We start from the raw sequence: 18100 nt of genomic DNA on the forward strand, positions 1-18100 counted from the left end.
CTTTGTCTATGAAAATGGCATGTTTTGGACAAAGAAATTAGAAATTTCAAACTAAACACTATTGTAAACCGGAAACTTTTCTTGCTCTGCTTAGTTATGACAGGATTGGACAGCTTTGGTATTTTTTGACACTCCTAGTCCTATTATGGACATTTTCCTTTGCCACAGGAAGCTTCTAATCCTTCTTTCTGTCACAGGATAAAACATGCTTGTAAGAAAGCGGTGCACTGATGCCAGTTTAGAGGCCAACAGAATTCATGCACCCCCTTGGAGGAGTCACCGGCCTTGGACTTGTACTTTATCATGAAGAAAAAATTGCATCTGGACACTGACAAACTTGTGTATCAATCCTCCAGGGTTTGCAAAAAAATTAATCAAGAAATGGAGTAGGAAGAGTATTCCTACTTAGTCCCTCAAGCTATTCCAGCATCTCCAAACAAACAGCTTCTCTTTACTGTCTCTGGAGAGAATCCTGTGTCTTTCAGGAGCTAACACGATGAAGTTGGCAGCTGCTTGGAAAATGAAAATGATTATTCAGCAAAGCATTAAGCTTTAGTAAACTTTGCATCATGACAGAAATCCCCACTCCTGCAGAGAGGGATTTCAGAAGATCTCACTATTTGTGTTTGCAGGATTATTGCTTCTCTACATTACATTCATAAACATCAGCATTATACTGAAGTTCTTGTGTGGCAAAAATTAGTCTCTGTAGAACGTTCCAAAGATGAATAAAAACATGGTTTGGTACTTAGGCAGATATTTTCATACAGGCCAGGCGAGAGAAATTAGGAAAGGGAGATGCTGAGCATTGCCATATTGGAATTATTTAACTTGGGAAGCAATGGGGGGCACAGGATAGTTTTTCTATCCTCCCTTTTGAAATTACAATGCAGGAATTTGATTTAGGAAAACACTGTGTTGCATACGATAAAAACACACATTATTCAAGAAAAGGAATTTGCTGAAATAAACTTAACAAAGTTAACCACTGGCTTTGCTGGCTTTTTTTTTTTTTCCCCAATAAATTCATTGTTCTTTCTGTCTGCTACCTACAATATTCAGCTTCTGGTAAAAATATGCATTTTTTAGAAAGACACCATCAGCACAGAGGAATCTGAAAGAGGTTTGAGAGTTCCTCTCAACAGGTGCTGCGTATAAGAATCAGACAGACAAACAACTACACATCTTCCAAAGCCAAAATGTATTTTTAGATTGAAGGCTACCCTCTAGAATAATTTAAAATAGCTCTCTATCTTAGCAGAGGTTTATGATTAACAGGTATGTTATTTGTGCATTCTACCAATGCCTGTTAATGCCCACATTTGGATCTTCAAATTTTCCACTGTGTACTTTTTGTCTGGAGAAAACCTTGGACTAGAGATAAGGCCATTACCAAAAAGGTACTTCTAGCAGCTCCCACTTCCAGTTGGACTGCCTGGGCTTGAGGTTGAATCAAGACCATGAAGTGCCTGCTGCTTCTCGCCTTTATTGGGGTGGCTGGTGAGTATATTTTTTATTTCTATTTCTGTAATTTAATAGGACGCTGATTTTCTAAGCAAAATTGCAAGGTGGCCTATTGTGGGAAAGCCAAGTCCAGTTTCGACTTGCAGAAGTTTGAAGGCGGAGCCCTGCAACTTCGGTCTTCTGTCTGCTCATAATGCCTTGTGCCACAACCTGGGGAATGAATGCCTCCATAGAGGTTCCTGACCCAGCTATAGAGATGTGGCCATAGCTACAGAAAAAGGCTGCCTCTCTCTTCAGGACTAAGGAGTGCACAGGGAATAGTTCTGGCCCAGGAAGTCCTAAAGCAACTGCAAAATGTTGGACGCTGGGTGGGTGCTCCAAGAAAATGTCACTGCACACTGGGTTTGACTTTTTCCCATAGTCCACTCTTGACTCTTTCTGCAAACGGGGTCCTGGGAAAGACACACCTGTGATCTGGTCCAAAATAAGAACATTTCTATGTCCTTATGTTCCCTCAGGGAGTAGCCAGCAGGGCTTTAGTTGCAGATATGAGAGGCACCAGTGTAAGCCTGATCCCATTCTTTTCTGAGGCTGCAGCAAATGAATGTGCCTTAGACTTGCCCACCACTGCTGCCCTGAGTGTCCATAAAAGGGGAGCCTACAATGAGGGGCTTCAAAGAGGCAGTCACAGGGCACCAGATTACCTTAGGCTAGCTGTTGACACATGGCACTTCTTATCTTGCAGTTGTCTTCCCCACCTTTGCTGAAGATGATGATGACAAGATTGTGGGAGGCTACACCTGTGCAGAGAACTCTGTGCCCTATCAGGTGTCCCTGAATTCTGGATATCACTTCTGTGGAGGTTCCCTCATCAGCAGCCAGTGGGTCGTGTCAGCTGCTCACTGCTACAAATCGTGAGTGGAAAAAATGACATCCTTCTATAACCTACTTCTGTCTTCCAGTTCACTTCTAGCAGGAATTCTGAGCTATGAGATAGAAATATGTAAGTGCCTCCATTCTGACCGGACACAGGCAAGGGATGGGTGGATCGTTCAGGAAGCTGGGCCGAGGCATCCTGAGGGCTTTTCCACTTCTGCAAATGTTTCTGTGACTGCAGAGCACTGTCTGAAATAACAAGGGGATAATCAAGCAACGAGTGCTGAGCTCTTATCAAGTGAATTCTCATCAATTGCATGAATCTTGCTAAAGCATTCTCCCTGGAGAACAGGAAAAGGAGTGAGGTCAGGCTAGAGCAGGTTGCCTTGTGGCAGAACATTTGTATGAAGCGCTGCTATGTATTTAGCTGCTGTCATGTAGTTGCAAACCTGGAGAAATTCACCACTCCTACTGGGAGCGGGTTAAGGTCTCAGTGCAGATCCCCAGGGCTCCCTGCAGGACAAGAAAGATCACCTGCCCCAGAGAGCTTCTGTGGCAGTGATGTTGGAGCGAGTGCACTCAGTGACAGGGAGGTTCCTCTCAACCCGCCAGTAGCAGTAAAGTACGTGCTGTGCCTTCTCTTTTCCAGTCGCATCCAAGTGCAGCTCGGGAAACACAACCTGGCTCTCACAGAATCCACGGAGCAGTTTATCAACTCTGCTAAAGTCATCCGCAACCCTGGCTACAGTGCCTACACCCTGGACAATGACATCATGCTCATCAAGCTGGCCACCCCAGCCGTGCTCAACAAAGCTGTCCAGACAATTCCTCTGCCAACCAGCTGCGTGGCCACCGGCACCATCTGCCTGATCTCCGGCTGGGGCAACACTCTCAGCAGTGGCAGTGAGTACTCTGGGGGAATGTACAGCCCCTTGGGGGCCCGGGACAGTCTCCAAGACCTCACCATTAACCCCCAACAGGACAGGCTAAAACAGAGAGAAGTGCTGTGGCACAGGTTTCTTTGAGCGATGGGTCAGTGTAGGGACAGCGTAGTGGATTCAGCTCATGTCAACAGAGTTGTCAGTTCTCTGAGAATAAGGGTGAAGTCCAAGACTGTGGATCTAGAATTCCTACTAGAGACCTCCATTCTCTTACACCAATGGTCAGAGATGTGCATGGCGAGTGGTGTCTATTCCACTGATGACATCTAAACCTGCACCAGAGGAGAAGATGGTTTTCCTGAGGCTCTGGTTTCTTCCAGGGCATTTGGCACAGGAGTGGCCCCACTGTTGTAAATGGATGGAATTCCAGGTACCCAAAAAGCTGAGGTGGCTGCAGTGTAGAATGGTGGGTCCATGGGTAGAATTTGTTGCATCTCTACAGAAGAAACCCATGCTGTGCTTACTGTTGAGAGGAAGCAGGATGGCTGAGAGAACAGAATGTCCAGCATTTGCTTTTCTGCTAAGATCTTCTCTGAGCTCTGAAAGGGACTCAGCAATGCCATCAGCCATCTCTCCCTATTTTCTTGTAGCTTACTACCCGGACACCTTGCAGTGCCTGAACGCTCCGGTCCTCTCCGCCACCGACTGCTCTGATTCCTACCCTGGGCAAATTACCGAGAACATGATGTGTGTAGGATTCCTGGAGGGAGGAAAAGACTCCTGCCAGGTAAATCATCTGCCTCTCCTTTCCCATTCATTTCTCTCCTGCCTTTTCCCAGCTGAAGAGGCCTTCACGTTACAGAGTCAGCTATACTCACTGCACTGGCACACCTGAGTTTTTGAATGACAGCTGAGGCTTCAGGCCCACATATCCTGAATGTTTGCCAAGTACCACAAAAACTGGCAGCTGACTCATCCTTAGCTGTGGTGCCCTTGGAGCTAAATTCAGGCACAGTAGCATCAGGTGGAGAGGAGGAATCAGAAAGGGCCTTTGTAGAACTTCTGTGCAGAGTAAGCCTGACAGGGCTTCCTCCAAAGTCAGTGATCTCAGGGATCTCTGGCTCGTTGCTCAGGCTGATGCCATTTGCTGAATATCCCTATCCTTTGTGTGCACAGGGAGATTCCGGCGGTCCCGTGGTCTGCAATGGAGAGCTCCAGGGCATTGTTTCCTGGGGTATCGGATGTGCCCAGAGTGGCTATCCCGGAGTTTACACCAAGGTTTGCAACTACGTCTCCTGGATCGAGTCCACCATAGCTGCCAACTGAGACACTCCTTTGGTGTGACCTGTATTTTCTCATCATCATTTCTGCTCTTTCGGGTCTGGACAAGCAAAAATTATGAAAAACTAATAAAGACTTTCAGGCACCCCTACTCTGTGCACTGTTTCTCTGGGAACGTCCATAGGCTGTGATATAGAGCACAGAGGCAGTGAATGCCACTCAGGAGAAAGCATTTAATATTTGTAGTCCTGTAGAAGTGGAAGGATCTTGGAAAAGTTTGCAGACTCATTTTTAGAAGTCTATCAGTCAGCTATTTTAAGTTGTTTTTGGAACCTTTCATTTATGTCAGATCCTCCACATTTCTCACTTCAAAAAGGCCAATTCAGGATTCTGTCTCTGCCTTGTGGAGCTCTCCAGTACCTTCAGTGTGAACAATGGTGCTTACTGTAAGATACAAGGGCTGACTTGCTTATTCCTCTTTATCTCCAGCACAAAACAGAGTGCAAGGGCCCAGGGGAATCTGATGCTCACAGAAATTTTCATAATCCGTCAAGAACAGAACCTGGAAATTCCTTACTGGAGTGTGAAGCACAGGCTTGGTCAGAGGTGCTGCAGCTCAGCCCATAGCTGTGGGGACATGGAGGTGCTGTCTGCTGCTCAAGTTGTTGTGGTTTAAGCCCGGTCAGCCACTCGGTGTTACAGACACTCACTCACCACCCCTTCTCCTGCTGGGATGGGAGAAAGGGTAAAACTTATGGGTTGAGATGCAAACAGAGCAATAATAGGAGTAAATAAAAAGGGAAAGAGAGAGAAATAAAACTCATCAAAATCCATGTGATGCACAATACTGTCACTCACCACCCACTGACACGGTGCCCAGCCCGTCCCTGAGCAGTGATAGGCAGCCCCTGGCCAGTTCCCCTCAGTTTCCATCCTGAGCATCATGTTGCAGGGGAGGAAATATTCTTTTGGCCAGTTTGGGTCAGCTGTCCTGGAAATGCTCCCTTCCAGCTGCTTGTGCACCTGCTCTCTGGCACAGCATGAGACACTGCAAGGTCCTCGATTTGGGGTAAGCAGTGCTTAACTACAACCAAAACTCTGTTATCAACATTATTCTCATGGTGAATTCTGACCACAGCACTGTAACACAGTCTCCACTGGTTGATCCTGTCTCCTGTTTAGCACCTGCACAGCGTTTTCCCCAGGACTTCGACTGAATTTCTCCTTCAGAGAAAACCTGAGTTGGCTGACACCCCTGTAGCCTTCTCCTTCCCAGAGTTCTGGGGCAGAAGTTCCAGCAGGGATCCTAGCCCATTTCCACTTGTTTCTCCTTGCCTATTTTCAGGCAGAGCTCCAGGCACAGGAAGGAGAAGGATGAGGGAAATGTGCTGCCAGAAGACCTCAGCAGAATGGCCTGCCAATCGGTCCCTGTGTTCCTGTCACCCTTCCCACTGTCCCAGATGTTGATCCCTGTGCTCATCGGGTTCCCCAGCTATCCTATGCAGAGGTTGTCCCACGCAGGAGAGGCCATGTGGATGTTCTTCAGAGCAGAAACACCTGAGGGCGCAGTGGAGAGCATGCAGTGGCCTGGGTCACCTCAGCCTGTGAGCAGAGCAGCAGAGAGGTGTCACTGGCAGAGCACGAGTGAATGAAATTGCACTGTGCAGCTCCTTTCTAGACCCCAGTGCTCCCGCTGGCTGAATCCCAGCGGCAGCCTCCACATCCCACTGGAGGAAAAGCTCAGTCGTGCCAGGAAAGCAAATCTCCTTGGACAGGGCACTTCACAGGGCAGAGGGGGCAATGACACTGATGCTCTCAGTGGCCTGAATTTGCCAAATGCAGTGTGTTCCTGAAGCCAAACCTCTGGAAGCCCTTGTGCCACAGGCAGCACCAGTCTGCCACAGCCTGGGCTCCCCAGCTAGGCCCCAGGTGCCAGGGAGAAGCCATCTCTGGGGGAACTTAGCCTATTTCCAGTCAGCGAGGAGAGGCCACTCTGACACCGATCCTGAGCACCCTGTCACCCTCACGGCTGTCCCTGTGGGCCACACTCGATCCTTTCTCTCTTCCCATGCCAGGGCATTGTCTGTCCCTCGGCTCTTCACAGGTATTTACCTCCCTCTCCCACCTCTCTCACAGCAACGCCCATGAGAGCCAGCCCAAGTCCGAGTGCTTGGGCTGCTGTGCTGTCTTTGGGTTCCTGCCTCTCTCTCACTGATGTTATTTGCTGTGCCCACAGTGCTGCATAGAGAAAAAGAGCCATCACACAGCTGGGTGCAAAGTGGGGTGGCCAGGCAGGAACTGAACCAGCCACGTCTGGGGAAGACAGGGAAAGCACATGGGAAAATTCAGGGGAGCCCTATGTGGCCTTTATCCCTCATTCCTCCATCTCCCAAGGACTTCAGAAGCAGGAGGGCAGCGGCCAGCCTTCCTCTGCCTTGCACGCACTCAGCCTCCCATGCAACCTCAGCACAGTTCTGCCCATACAACCCCTCCCTCCCTTCCCTCCCCACCCACCCACGCCCTGCCTGCCCCTTCCACCTGCTGCATCTCTGCAGGGTTTCTGCTTTCCTGCCACAGTTTGGGTCATTCCCCAGGGTTCCCAGCCAGCCAATGCCTTCTCGCATTTCTTGGCCGGCCCCACCCCCAGGTGGCTCACCCTCACTCACTGCTCCCTCTTCACATATCTTTGGGCAGCTGCAAGAGGCAGGTTGCTGAGAGGGTAGGGGCTTTTTCCCCATGGTTCCCTGCTGTTTCTTTGTGGCCATGCTGGCCCCTCTGGGTAAGTGAACTCAACTCAGCCCTGAGCACCTCCATCCATCCATCCATCCATCCATCCATCCATCCATCCATCCATCCATCCATCCATCCATCCATCCATCCATCCCACTGCTGCTCTCCCAGCTGTGTAGCCACTTGCTGGCAGTGCTGCATTCTGCAGAGCTCCCTGTGCTGAGGATAAGCAATGAATGTGGTGGGCAGGAATCCCTGAATCTTCTGCAATGGCTGTCTATTTGCCTTTCTTTGTGCAGCCCATAGATGGTTCCTGGTTTTGCACACAAACTGCCCAGGAATGCACCTTGCCTACTGAAGAGAGATTGGAAATTCACTTGCTGATCTGGAGATCTGTCCCATGCCTTGAACTGCTCCCTTGCCTGCCCTATTTCTTCTCACCCTTGCCCTCCCAACCCACAGTGCCTAGTTAAAAATTTTCCCATTTTTTCCTTCTCCTCACTGCTTCTTCTTTTCCTTTCCAGTGTTAGCCCTGGAACAGTCTCCAGACATGGTGATAAAAGAAGGCCAGTCCGTGAAAGTGGAATGTTCCAAGAAGAAATCCACCAGCACAGCTATGTACTGGTTCATGCTGCCTTCAGGGAAGAATTCCAGTCTGACCCTACTGGCTTCTGCAATACAAGGTGGCAATGCAGCAGTGGAGAAGGAGTTTGAGAACCATTTCAAGAGCAGCAATATAAAAGGAGACAGTATCACCCTCTCAATAGACCATGCCTTTCTCAATCACTCTGGCACATATTTCTGTGCTGAGGGTGAGCACAGTGGTGAGACTGCTGAGGGAGCTGAGCACAAACTTCTCCCTGCACAAACAGGACCTGCTTTCCACCTCATGGGTGCTGCAGGAGGCAGGGTGATCTGTTCTCACTCATTAGCTCCTCTGCTTCCTAGCCTTCCCTTTTTCCTCTTCTCACATGCTGAGAGTTTAGTTGTCCTGCCTTCTCTCCTTGCCACTCCAGGCCTCCGTTTTTGTTACTCTTGGTTTACCTCTTACTTGCAATACACTTAACTTCTGCCAACCCTTCTTCTCCTGTCTGCCTCCCTTTCCTTCCCCACCTTGTTCTTTCTGTCTTCAATCTGCACTCCACTGCCTTCCTCTTACTTAACTCCAGTCAAGCCTGCTCATGATTCTCACTGCCAAACAGAAAGAATGCTTGTGTGGGAAGTTCTTGGTGCACCTGTAGATAGAGGCAAGGCCAGGCAGGTGCTGAAGTAGCCAGTAGTGTGTGGGAGCTGCCCACATGCTCCTCTGTTACAACGACTTGTCTGTGGTTGTTCTGTGGCCAAGGAGTATTTACAGCAGAGCCAAAGCCTGTGCTTACTCAGGTTATGTGGATCAGTAATACCTCCTTCCACAGGGGTCTCTGGGGCAGGATCCACCTGCCTTCCACCCCATGATCCATAGACAGTTTATCTTTCCCCAATAGATGATAACAATTAGAGGTTATGTTAGCAAGAACTGCAGCTAATAGAGATTTCCAACAGGTTACAGTGTTCCATTAATCAGAGACTCAGATGGAGGGCTAGAGAATCTCCTCATCGAGTTCATTGATGCCACCAAGCTGGGAGGAGTGGCTGATATTCCAGAGGGCTGTGCAGCCCTTCAGAGGGACCTCGACAACTTGGAGAGATGGGCAGAGAGGAACCTTCACCACTGGGCACACAGCACAGCACGGATGTGCTGGGTCTCTGTCAGACCTCTGTACCCGAACTCAGTGCACACAAACTCCGAGTGTCTCTTCCTGCCTACACTGATTTCCCACTGCCTTGGGCTGCTGAACAAGGCCGTGTGCAGAGAAGAACACATTCTTTTCTCCAGCTTAGTCCACTTGTGTCCTGTTGCTCTTTTGCAGAGTGCTGCCACCAAAGAGACAAAGAGAGTATCAGTTCTTCCCTGGCATGGAGAAGGGCAGTCTGTAGCAGTATATCCTGTGGGGCACCCCTTTCTCTTCAGAAATCTCTCCGAGGCGCAGCCTCTGAATGGGCAGTCCCAATGCAGAGCCACAACCAGCCTTGGGTCTCCTTGAGACCCCCCTTTGGAGCTGGAGGTGTTACAGAACTATCCTCTGTCTTGCTACAGGAGACACCAGGTTGACAGGTCAGTAGCTTTTCCCATACCTGGACAACATATCAGCTCTGCCTGGGACGAGCAGGGATTGCACCTTGCAGCTTGCAGGGCTGGGAATCTGTGAGTGTGAGGGTGGCTGCAGAGGACACAAACTGGGGGACACAGACATGAACACGCATTCCTGGGATCTCCTTCTCTTCCCATCCTTTTCTGCCATTCTGTGCATTCCTGTGCACACGCTGAGGCTGCCACACAGCCCCATCATGCCCCGTGATAGCACTGAACTCTCCCACCTACTGAACTCCCACCTGCTCGTGCACACCCACGCTCACAGCCAGCAGGAAGCCAGAGGAGCAGAGCACATGCACCTCATGGCTGCCTGCAGGTGTCATTCCCCACCGCTCCCGGACAGCCAACTGCCTTGTCGCATTTCAGACTCCCTCTCCCTCCCCTGCCCACCCCCAGAGAGACGCATCTCTTCCTCTCCTCCTCTGCTCTTTGCACATCTCCGTGTCTGTGCTGTCACCAGGGCAAGGTTGCTGGAAGGAGGTGGCCTTTCTCTATGGATTTCCCCCGGTTCCTTGTGGCCATCCTGCTGCCTGTGGGTAAGTGGGCTTCCCTTCCCCTTCAACAGCTGCACTGGAGCTGCTCCTGCCTCCTCAGCTGTGCCCCCAGTGCCCCTTCCCCAAGGCTTCCAGGGGGAGGATGGACAATGAACCAAGTGAGCTTTTCCACCACCTATTGAATCAGGAAACTCTGCACAGCTACAGATTTGTTTTTTCCTGTCCCATTTCAATACTTCACCTGAAAGTACCAAAGTCATTCTTTCTCAAAGCAGATTTCCCATTGCATTTGAAACGGGTTTATTTGGGGTTTTTTGATCCCATGTGTCTTTTTTGCAGAAACAGGGCACTGTCCCATAGCTTTCTGATACCCTGGTGGCATTCCATCCCATGACATGCTTCAAGGATGTGTATTTTTGTCCTCTTCAATGTATTTCACTTCCCACATTTCTTCTCCTGTCTTTCCAGGCTGGGCCCTTCAGCAATCACCAGATACAGTTGTGCGGGAGGGAGACCCTGTGACTCTGGAATGTTCTGGATCGGGGAATGCATTCATGTCCATGTCCTGGTACAAGTTGCCCATGGAGAAGGATGCCAGCATGCAGTTGGTTGTATATTCAGTGGAAGGTGGCAAAGCAGATATTGAGAAGGAATTCAGAAACCACTTCCAGAGTAATGGGACTCGGAACAACCGTTTATCTGTGAAGATAGATCATGCCCTACTCAATGACTCGGGCACATATTTCTGTGCTGAACAAGATCCACAGTGACTCAAAGGCTGGTGCAGCACAGCACAAACCTTTCCAGGCAAACAGGGATCTGCCACCAGCACACACTGAGCCCTGTGTTTGACAGAACGCCATTTTCTTCACTTGCCCTCCAGCTCTCCAGGAAAGACGAGGTTATGCTTGTCTGTCATTCTGTCTGTGCATCTGTCTGTCTTCTTCATGGTGTCTAGCAGCTTCTCTATTCTTTTCCATGTGGGAATCACCTTTTGACTCTCCTTTCTTCTTGTCCTCACTGTCTCACCTCATTTCTCTGCCATTCACAGAGAAATTGTCTGTCCCCCTGACCTTTCCTCTCCGTCAACTTACACCTTCCTATTTCCTTCATTCTCATCCATCTCTCCTTCCTTTCAGTCTGCTACCTCAGCTCATGCAGAAGCAGGATGTGGAATGCTTTGCACAGTGCCTTCCTTCTCCACCAGCAGGAAGGACAAGGCCAACTGGTCCTTGGCCTCACTGGTCTCCAAGGAATGGGCACACTGCTGTACAGCAGGGACCTCAAGTTACACCACTACCCTGGGATCTGAAGAATCTGATGTTTGAGAGCTGTCCCTGCGTACAGGAGGAAACAGCCCAGGTTGGCCATGGAATATTGTTGGGGTTTTAGGAGCTCTCCTGTTTTTTTGGGTTTTTTTTCTCTGTTAAAGGAATTTTGCCCATACACGTTGCTAGGGGAACAAATGACTGGATACTTAAGAAAAACAAAAGAGCTGGCTGCTCTTTTTGTTTCACCTGAGTGTGTGGGCAGTTCGGACTCAGAGTTCAGACAGAGAGGGAAGCTGTTTTTTCTTTGGCTGCTTTTCCTTCTGCTGGAGAAAGTCCCGGGATCCCAAACCCGTCTTCCCTGCCCCGCTCGGAGCCAGGCTGTGGCCACCATACCCTGCTGCCGCTTCAAGCCGCCGCTGCGCTGTAGCCCTGCTCGCCCTGCCTGCCCAGACCTCCGGAGGGGTTCCCCATTTGGATAAATCTCATCTGCCATCCGGGATTTGTGCTCGTCCCTGCCGTTCCAGTCTGCCGTTCCAGCCTGCTGTTCCTGAGGGTCCGGCCAGACACCAGGATCAGCTGCCCAGGGGTTTGTGAAGCTTCTTTGTCCCATCCCTCCCCGGGATCCCACGGCACCATTGCCGCGTGCTCCCCGAGCTCGCTCCGGAGCGCCCCCTGCAGCCGCGGGGGAACCATCGCACCTGCCCTGCTCACCGGGAGCCGCCAGCGCCCCTGCCGGCTGCGAGCGGAACTGCACCCGAGGGGAAAGGGCCCGACAGCCGAGAAGGCTGGCACTGGGTTTGGGATTGTTTGCCATAGTCATTGTTGTTTGTTTGACAGGTTATATATATAATAGTAAAGAACTGTTATTCCTATTTCCCACATCTTTGCCTATAAGCCCCCTTGATTTCAAAATTATAATAACTCAGAGGGAAGGGGGTTGCATCTGCCATTCCAAGGGAGACTTCTGCCTTCCTTAGCAGACACCTGTCTTTCATATTAAGACAAATGTCCCTGGTGACCAGGGCAAGGACTGGGAGGAAGAAGTCTGAGTGAACTCTTCAGCAGGGGTCGTTGGTGTTTGCCAGCATCTTGTCTGGCCCATCCACTACATCCCCTGCTGCTTGCTACAAGACACAAGGGCTGCCCTGACTTGCTTATTCCTCTTTTTCTCCAGCACAAAACAGAGTGCAAGGGCCAAGGGGAATCTGATGCTCACAGAAATTTTCCAAATGCGTCAAGAACAGAAGCTGGAAATTCCTTACTGGAGTGTGAAGCACAGGCTTGGTCAGAGGTGCTGCAGCTCAGCCCATAGCTGTGGGGACAGGGAGGTGCTGTCTGCTGCTCAAGTTGTTGTGGTTTAAGCCCGGTCAGCCACTCGGTGTTACAGACACTCACTCACCACCCCCTTCTCCTGCGGGGATGGGAGAAAGGGTAAAACTTATGGGTTGAGATACAAACAGAGCAACAATAGGAGTAAATAAAAAGGGAAAGAGAGAGAAATAAAACTCATCAAAATCCATGTGATGCACAATACTGTCACTCACCACTCACTGACACAGTGCCCAGCCCGTCCCTGAGCAGTGATAGGCAGCCCCTGGCCAGCTCCTGTCAGTTTCCATCCTGAGCATCATGTTGCAGGGGAGGAAATATCCTTTTGGCCAGTTTGGGTCAGCTGTCCTGGAAATGCTCCCTTCCAGCTGCTTGTGCACCTGCTCTCTGGCACAGCATGAGACACTGCAAGGTCCTCGATTTGGGGTAAGCAGTGCTTAACTACAACCAAAACTCTGTTATCAACATTATTCTCATGGTGAATTCTGACCACAGCACTGTAACACAGTCTCCACCGGCTGATCCTGTCTCCTGTTTAGCACCTGCACAGCGTTTTCCTCAGGACTTCCACTGAATTTCTCCTTCAGAGGAACACTGAGTTGGCTGACACCCCTGTAGCCTTCTCCTTCCCAGAGTTCTGGGGCAGGAGTTCCAGCAGGGATCCTAACCGATTTCCACATATTTCTCCTTGCCTATTTTCAGGCAGAGCTCCAGGCACAGGAAGGAAAAGGATGAGGGAAATGTGCTGCCAGAAGACCTCAGCAGAATGGCCTGCCAATCGGTCCCTGTGTTCCTGTCACCCTTCCCACTGTCCCAGATGTTGATCCCTGTGCTCATCGGGTTCCCCAGCTATCCTATGTAGAGGTTGTCCCACGCAGGAGAGGCCATGTGGATGTTCTTCAGAGCAGAAACACCTGAGGGCGCAGTGGAGAGCATGCAGTGGCCTGGGTCACCTCAGCCTGTGAGCAGAGCAGCAGAGAGGTGTCACTGGCAGAGCACGAGTGAATGAAATTGCACTGTGCAGCTCCTTTCTAGGCCCCAGTGCTCCCGCTGGCTGAATCCCAGCGGCAGCCTCCACATCCCGCTGGAGGACAAGCTCAGTCGTGCCAGGAAAGCAAATCTCCTTGGACAGGGCACTTCACAGGGCAGAGGGGGCAATGACACTGATGCTCTCAGTGGCCTGAATTTGCCAGATGCAGTGTGTTCCTGAAGCCAAACCTCTGGAAGCCCTTGTGCCACAGGCAGCACCAGTCTGCCACAGCCTGGGCTCCCCAGCTAGGCCCCAGGTGCCAGGGAGAAGCCATCTCTGGGGGAACTTAGCCTATTTCCAGTCAGCGAGGAGAGGCCACTCTGACACCGATCCTGAGCACCCTGTCACCCTCACGGCTGTCCCTGTGGGCCACACTCGATCCTTTCTCTCTTCCCATGCCAGGGCATTGTCTGTCCCTCGGCTCTTCACAGGTATTTACCTCCCTCTCCCACCTCTCTCACAGCAACGCCCATGAGAGCCAGCCCAAGTCCGAGTGCTTGGGCTGCTGTGCTGTCTTTGGGTTCCTGCCTCTCTCTCACTGATGTTATTTGCTGTGCCCACAGTGCTGCATAGAGAAAAAGAGCCATCACACAGCTGGGTGCAAAGTGGGGTGGCCAGGCAGGAACTGAACCAGCCACGTCTGGGGAAGACAGGGAAAGCACATGGGAAAATTCAGGGGAGCCCTATGTGGCCTTTATCCCTCATTCCTCCATCTCCCAAGGACTTCAGAAGCAGGAGGGCAGCGGCCAGCCTTCCTCTGCCTTGCACGCACTCAGCCTCCCATGCAACCTCAGCACAGTTCTGCCCATACAACCCCTCCCTCCCTTCCCTCCCCACCCACCCACGCCCTGCCTGCCCCTTCCACCTGCTGCATCTCTGCAGGGTTTCTGCTTTCCTGCCACAGTTTGGGTCATTCCCCAGGGTTCCCAGCCAGCCAATGCCTTCTCGCATTTCTTGGCCGGCCCCACCCCCAGGTGGCTCACCCTCACTCACTGCTCCCTCTTCACATATCTTTGGGCAGCTGCAAGAGGCAGGTTGCTGAGAGGGTAGGGGCTTTTTCCCCATGGTTCCCTGCTGTTTCTTTGTGGCCATGCTGGCCCCTCTGGGTAAGTGAACTCAACTTAGCCCTGAGTACCTCCATCCATCCATCCCACTGCTGCTCTCCCAGCTGTGTAGCCACTTGCTGGCAGTGCTGCATTCTGCAGAGCTCCCTGTGCTGAGGATAAGCAATGAATGTGGTGGGCAGGAATCCCTGAATCTTCTGCAATGGCTGTCTATTTGCCTTTCTTTGTGCAGCCCATAGATGGTTCCTGGTTTTGCACACAAACTGCCCAGGAATGCACCTTGCCTACTGAAGGGAGATTGGAAATTCACTTGCTGATCTGGAGGTCTGTCCCATGCCTTGAACTGCTCCCTTGCCTGCCCTATTTCTTCTCACCCTTGCCCTCCCAACCCACAGTGCCTAGTTAAAAATTTTCCCATTTTTTCCTTCTCCTCACTGCTCCTTCTTTTCCTTTCCAGTGTTAGCCCTGGAACAGTCTCCAGACATGGTGATAAAAGAAGGCCAGTCCGTGAAAGTGGAATGTTCCAAGAAGAAATCCACCAGCTCAGCTATGTACTGGTTCATGCTGCCTTCAGGGAAGAATTCCAGTCTGACCCAGGTGGTTTCTGCATTCGAAGGTGGCAATGCAGCAGTGGAGAAGGAGTTTGAGAACCATTTCAAGAGCAGCAATATAAAAGGAGACAGTATCACCCTCTCAATAGACCATGCCTTTCTCAATCACTCTGGCACATATTTCTGTGCTGAGAATGAACACAGTGGTGAGACTGCTGAGGGAGCTGAGCACAAACTTCTCCCTGCACAAACAGGACCTGCTTTCCACCTCATGGGTGCTGCAGAAGGCAGGGTGATCTGTTCTCACTCATTAGCTCCTCTGCTTCTTAACCTTCCCTTTTTCCTCTTCTCACATGCTGAGAGTTTATTTGTCCTGCCTTCTCTCCTTGCCACTCCAGGCCTCCGTTTTTGTTACTCTTGGTTTACCTCTTACTTGCAATACACTTAACTTCTGCCAATCCTTCTCCTGTCTGCCTCCCTTTCCTTCCCCACCTTGTTCTTTCTGTCTTCAATCTGCACTCCACTGCCTTCCTCTTACTTAACTCCAGTCAAGCCTGCTCAAGATTCTCACTGCCAAACAGAAAGAATGCTTGTGTGGGAAGTTCTTGGTGCACCTGTAGATAAAGGCAAGGCCAGGCAGGTGCTGAAGTAGCCAGTAGTGTGTGGGAGCTGCCCACATGCTCCTCTGTTACAACGACTTGTCTGTGGTTGTTCTGTGGCCAAGGAGTATTTACAGCAGAGCCAAAGCCTGTGCTTACTCAGGTTAAGTGTTATGTGGATCAGTAATACCTCCTTCCACAGTGGTCTCTGGGGCAGGATCCACCTGCCTTCCACCCCATGATCCACAGACAGCTTATCTTTCCCCAATACATGATAACAATTAGAGGTTATGTTAGCAAGAACTGCAGCTAATAGAGATTTCCAACAGGTTACAGTGTTCCATTAATCAGAGACTCAGATGGAGGGCTAGAGAATCTCCTCATCGAGTTCATTGATGCCACCAAGCTGGGTGGTGTCAGAGACTGAAATATTATATTTTATGACTTAAACATTTTCTTAATGTACTTCTAAAACTGTATTACTAAAGCTGAAGAGAAGACTACCACACCCTGACTGAGGCCTGACACTGCTCCCTGATGAAGATAAGATAAAGTAACAACTCAGGGCTAGAGACATTCACTGAGCACAGGCTTAACACCTCCAAGATGAGGACCACAGCCCCAGGGCTATCAGCTGCCAGGCTCTAACAGACCCTCGAACCAAGGGGTGGAGGGAGGAGAGGCTCTGGGTATCTGGGAAAGGCCTCTGGTCAGAGGTGCAGTGACTGCCCATCCTCCACTGTGCAGAGCCCAGCTGAGGGGTCCTCACCAGGGGGAGCCGCTTATCCACAGCAGAAGGGAGTGACATGGCCCATCACAGGGGCCCTCCCCATCGGTCCCCAGACCCTGCACCAGAGATGATGCAGCAGACCCTCAGTGTTGCAAGGGACAGTGTGTCAAGCCAGCCCCTGCAAGAGAGGCATGTGGGCATTCCCACCTGGCCCGAAGTGTATATTAATCCACGGAATTCTGCACTCTTTGCGTGTGTTGGCGCGTGGTGGCATGGTGTAGCCTGTGGCGGTGTGGCCACGGCGGTGACGGGGGACCCTCACCACCAGCAGAGCAGAGGGAGGGGAGCAAGAAGACGTCGTTGGGACCCTCAGGAGGGTGATCTGCTTCCACCTAACCCCTGGCACCTCTCCCTGTTCCCCCACCCCCCACGCACACTTCTTTTTCTTTCTCTCTTTCTTTTCTCTTCCCTTCTCTTTGCTTCTTTTACTATTAAATAAAATACAACCATTTTTTGGCAACAACATCTAACCTTGTTTGGTTTTAATCTCATTTCTGGGAATATTTTGAACCTTCTAAGTTCTTTCTGGTTTATGCTCAGAGACTTAGCTTGCGTTGCTTTCCTGGGTCTAAACTGGATCGTAACAGTACAATCTGGCTGATACTCCAGAGGGCTGTGCAGCCCTTCCGAGGCACCTCGACAGCTTGGAGAGATTGGCAGAGAGGAACCTTCTGAAATTCAGCAGAGGCAAATGCAGGGTTCTGCACCTGGGGAGGAAGAGCCCCATGTACCTGCACAGGCTGGGGGCTGATGTGCTGGAAAGCAGCTCTGCAGAGAAGGACCTGGGGGTCCTGGTGGCCAAAAAGCTGTCCATGAGCCAGCAGTGTGTCATGGTGGCCAAGAACACCAATGGTGTCCTGGGCTGGATTAGGAAGAACATTGCCAGTAGGGCGAGGGAGGTGATCCTGCCCCTGCAGTCAGCCCTGGTGAGGTGAACCTGGGTTGCTGTGCCCAGTTCTGGGCTCCTCAGTCCCAGAGAGACATGGAGCTCCTGGAGCAGGTCCAGCAGAGGAAAAGAAAGATGATTAATGGAGTGGAGCATCTCTCTCATGAGCAAAGCTTGAGAGAGCTGGGCCTGTTTGGCCTCCAGAAGAAACAACAAAGTGGCCACTTCATCAATGTCTATAATCTGAAGGGAGGCCACCAAGAGGTGCATCCAGGCTCTTCTCTGTGGTGCCAAGCACTAGGACAAGGAGCAATGGGCAGAAACTGATGCCCAGGAACTTCCACCTGAATATGAGATGAGATCTTTGCAGTGTGGGTGACTGTGCACTGGAACAGATTGCCCAGAGAAGTTGTGGCCTGCATGGGCCACTCCAGGTGGTTCCCACCCTGCAGATTCCCATGCTAACACACAACCTTCTCAGGACCTAAACACAGGGCCCCCCAGAGCAGCCATGCCTGTTCAACATCACTAACTCCTCAATCACCGTGTCTTCTGCAAGGCTCCCTACGCACTGCTGTGCCCTCTGCACAGCCCAGGGAATTGCAGACCCTTTCCATGGACCCATCAGGTACAGCCTCCTCTCAGCTGGAGTGCTGCTGG

The 18100-nt window shown here is 50.9% G+C and overlaps 1 protein-coding gene across 1 annotated transcript; it reads left to right on the top strand.

The window, feature by feature from the left end:
* The first annotated feature begins 1355 nt into the window (after positions 1 to 1355).
* Positions 1356 to 4607, top strand: LOC138119404 (trypsin I-P1-like). Its single transcript, XM_069031260.1, has 5 exons — positions 1356 to 1500; positions 2210 to 2378; positions 2990 to 3243; positions 3872 to 4008; positions 4398 to 4607. The coding sequence occupies exons 1-5, from the start codon at positions 1461 to 1463 to the stop codon at positions 4545 to 4547; spliced, it is 750 nt and encodes a 249-aa protein (XP_068887361.1). The 5' UTR covers positions 1356 to 1460; the 3' UTR covers positions 4548 to 4607.
* The last annotated feature ends 13493 nt before the right edge of the window (positions 4608 to 18100 follow it).

The sequence above is a fragment of the Aphelocoma coerulescens genome, chromosome 1 (genome assembly GCF_041296385.1).
Source record: "Aphelocoma coerulescens isolate FSJ_1873_10779 chromosome 1, UR_Acoe_1.0, whole genome shotgun sequence".
NCBI lineage: Eukaryota > Metazoa > Chordata > Aves > Passeriformes > Corvidae > Aphelocoma > Aphelocoma coerulescens.

Excerpts from the sequence above, each read along its gene's own strand:
- LOC138119404 (XM_069031260.1), top strand. The coding sequence starts at position 1,461 with ATGAAGTGCCTGCTGCTTCTCGCCTTTATTGGGGTGGCTG. Across the intron at positions 2,379-2,989 it reads GCTGCTCACTGCTACAAATC|TCGCATCCAAGTGCAGCTCG; the intron begins GTGAGTGGAAAA and ends TCTCTTTTCCAG. Across the intron at positions 3,244-3,871 it reads CAACACTCTCAGCAGTGGCA|CTTACTACCCGGACACCTTG; the intron begins GTGAGTACTCTG and ends ATTTTCTTGTAG.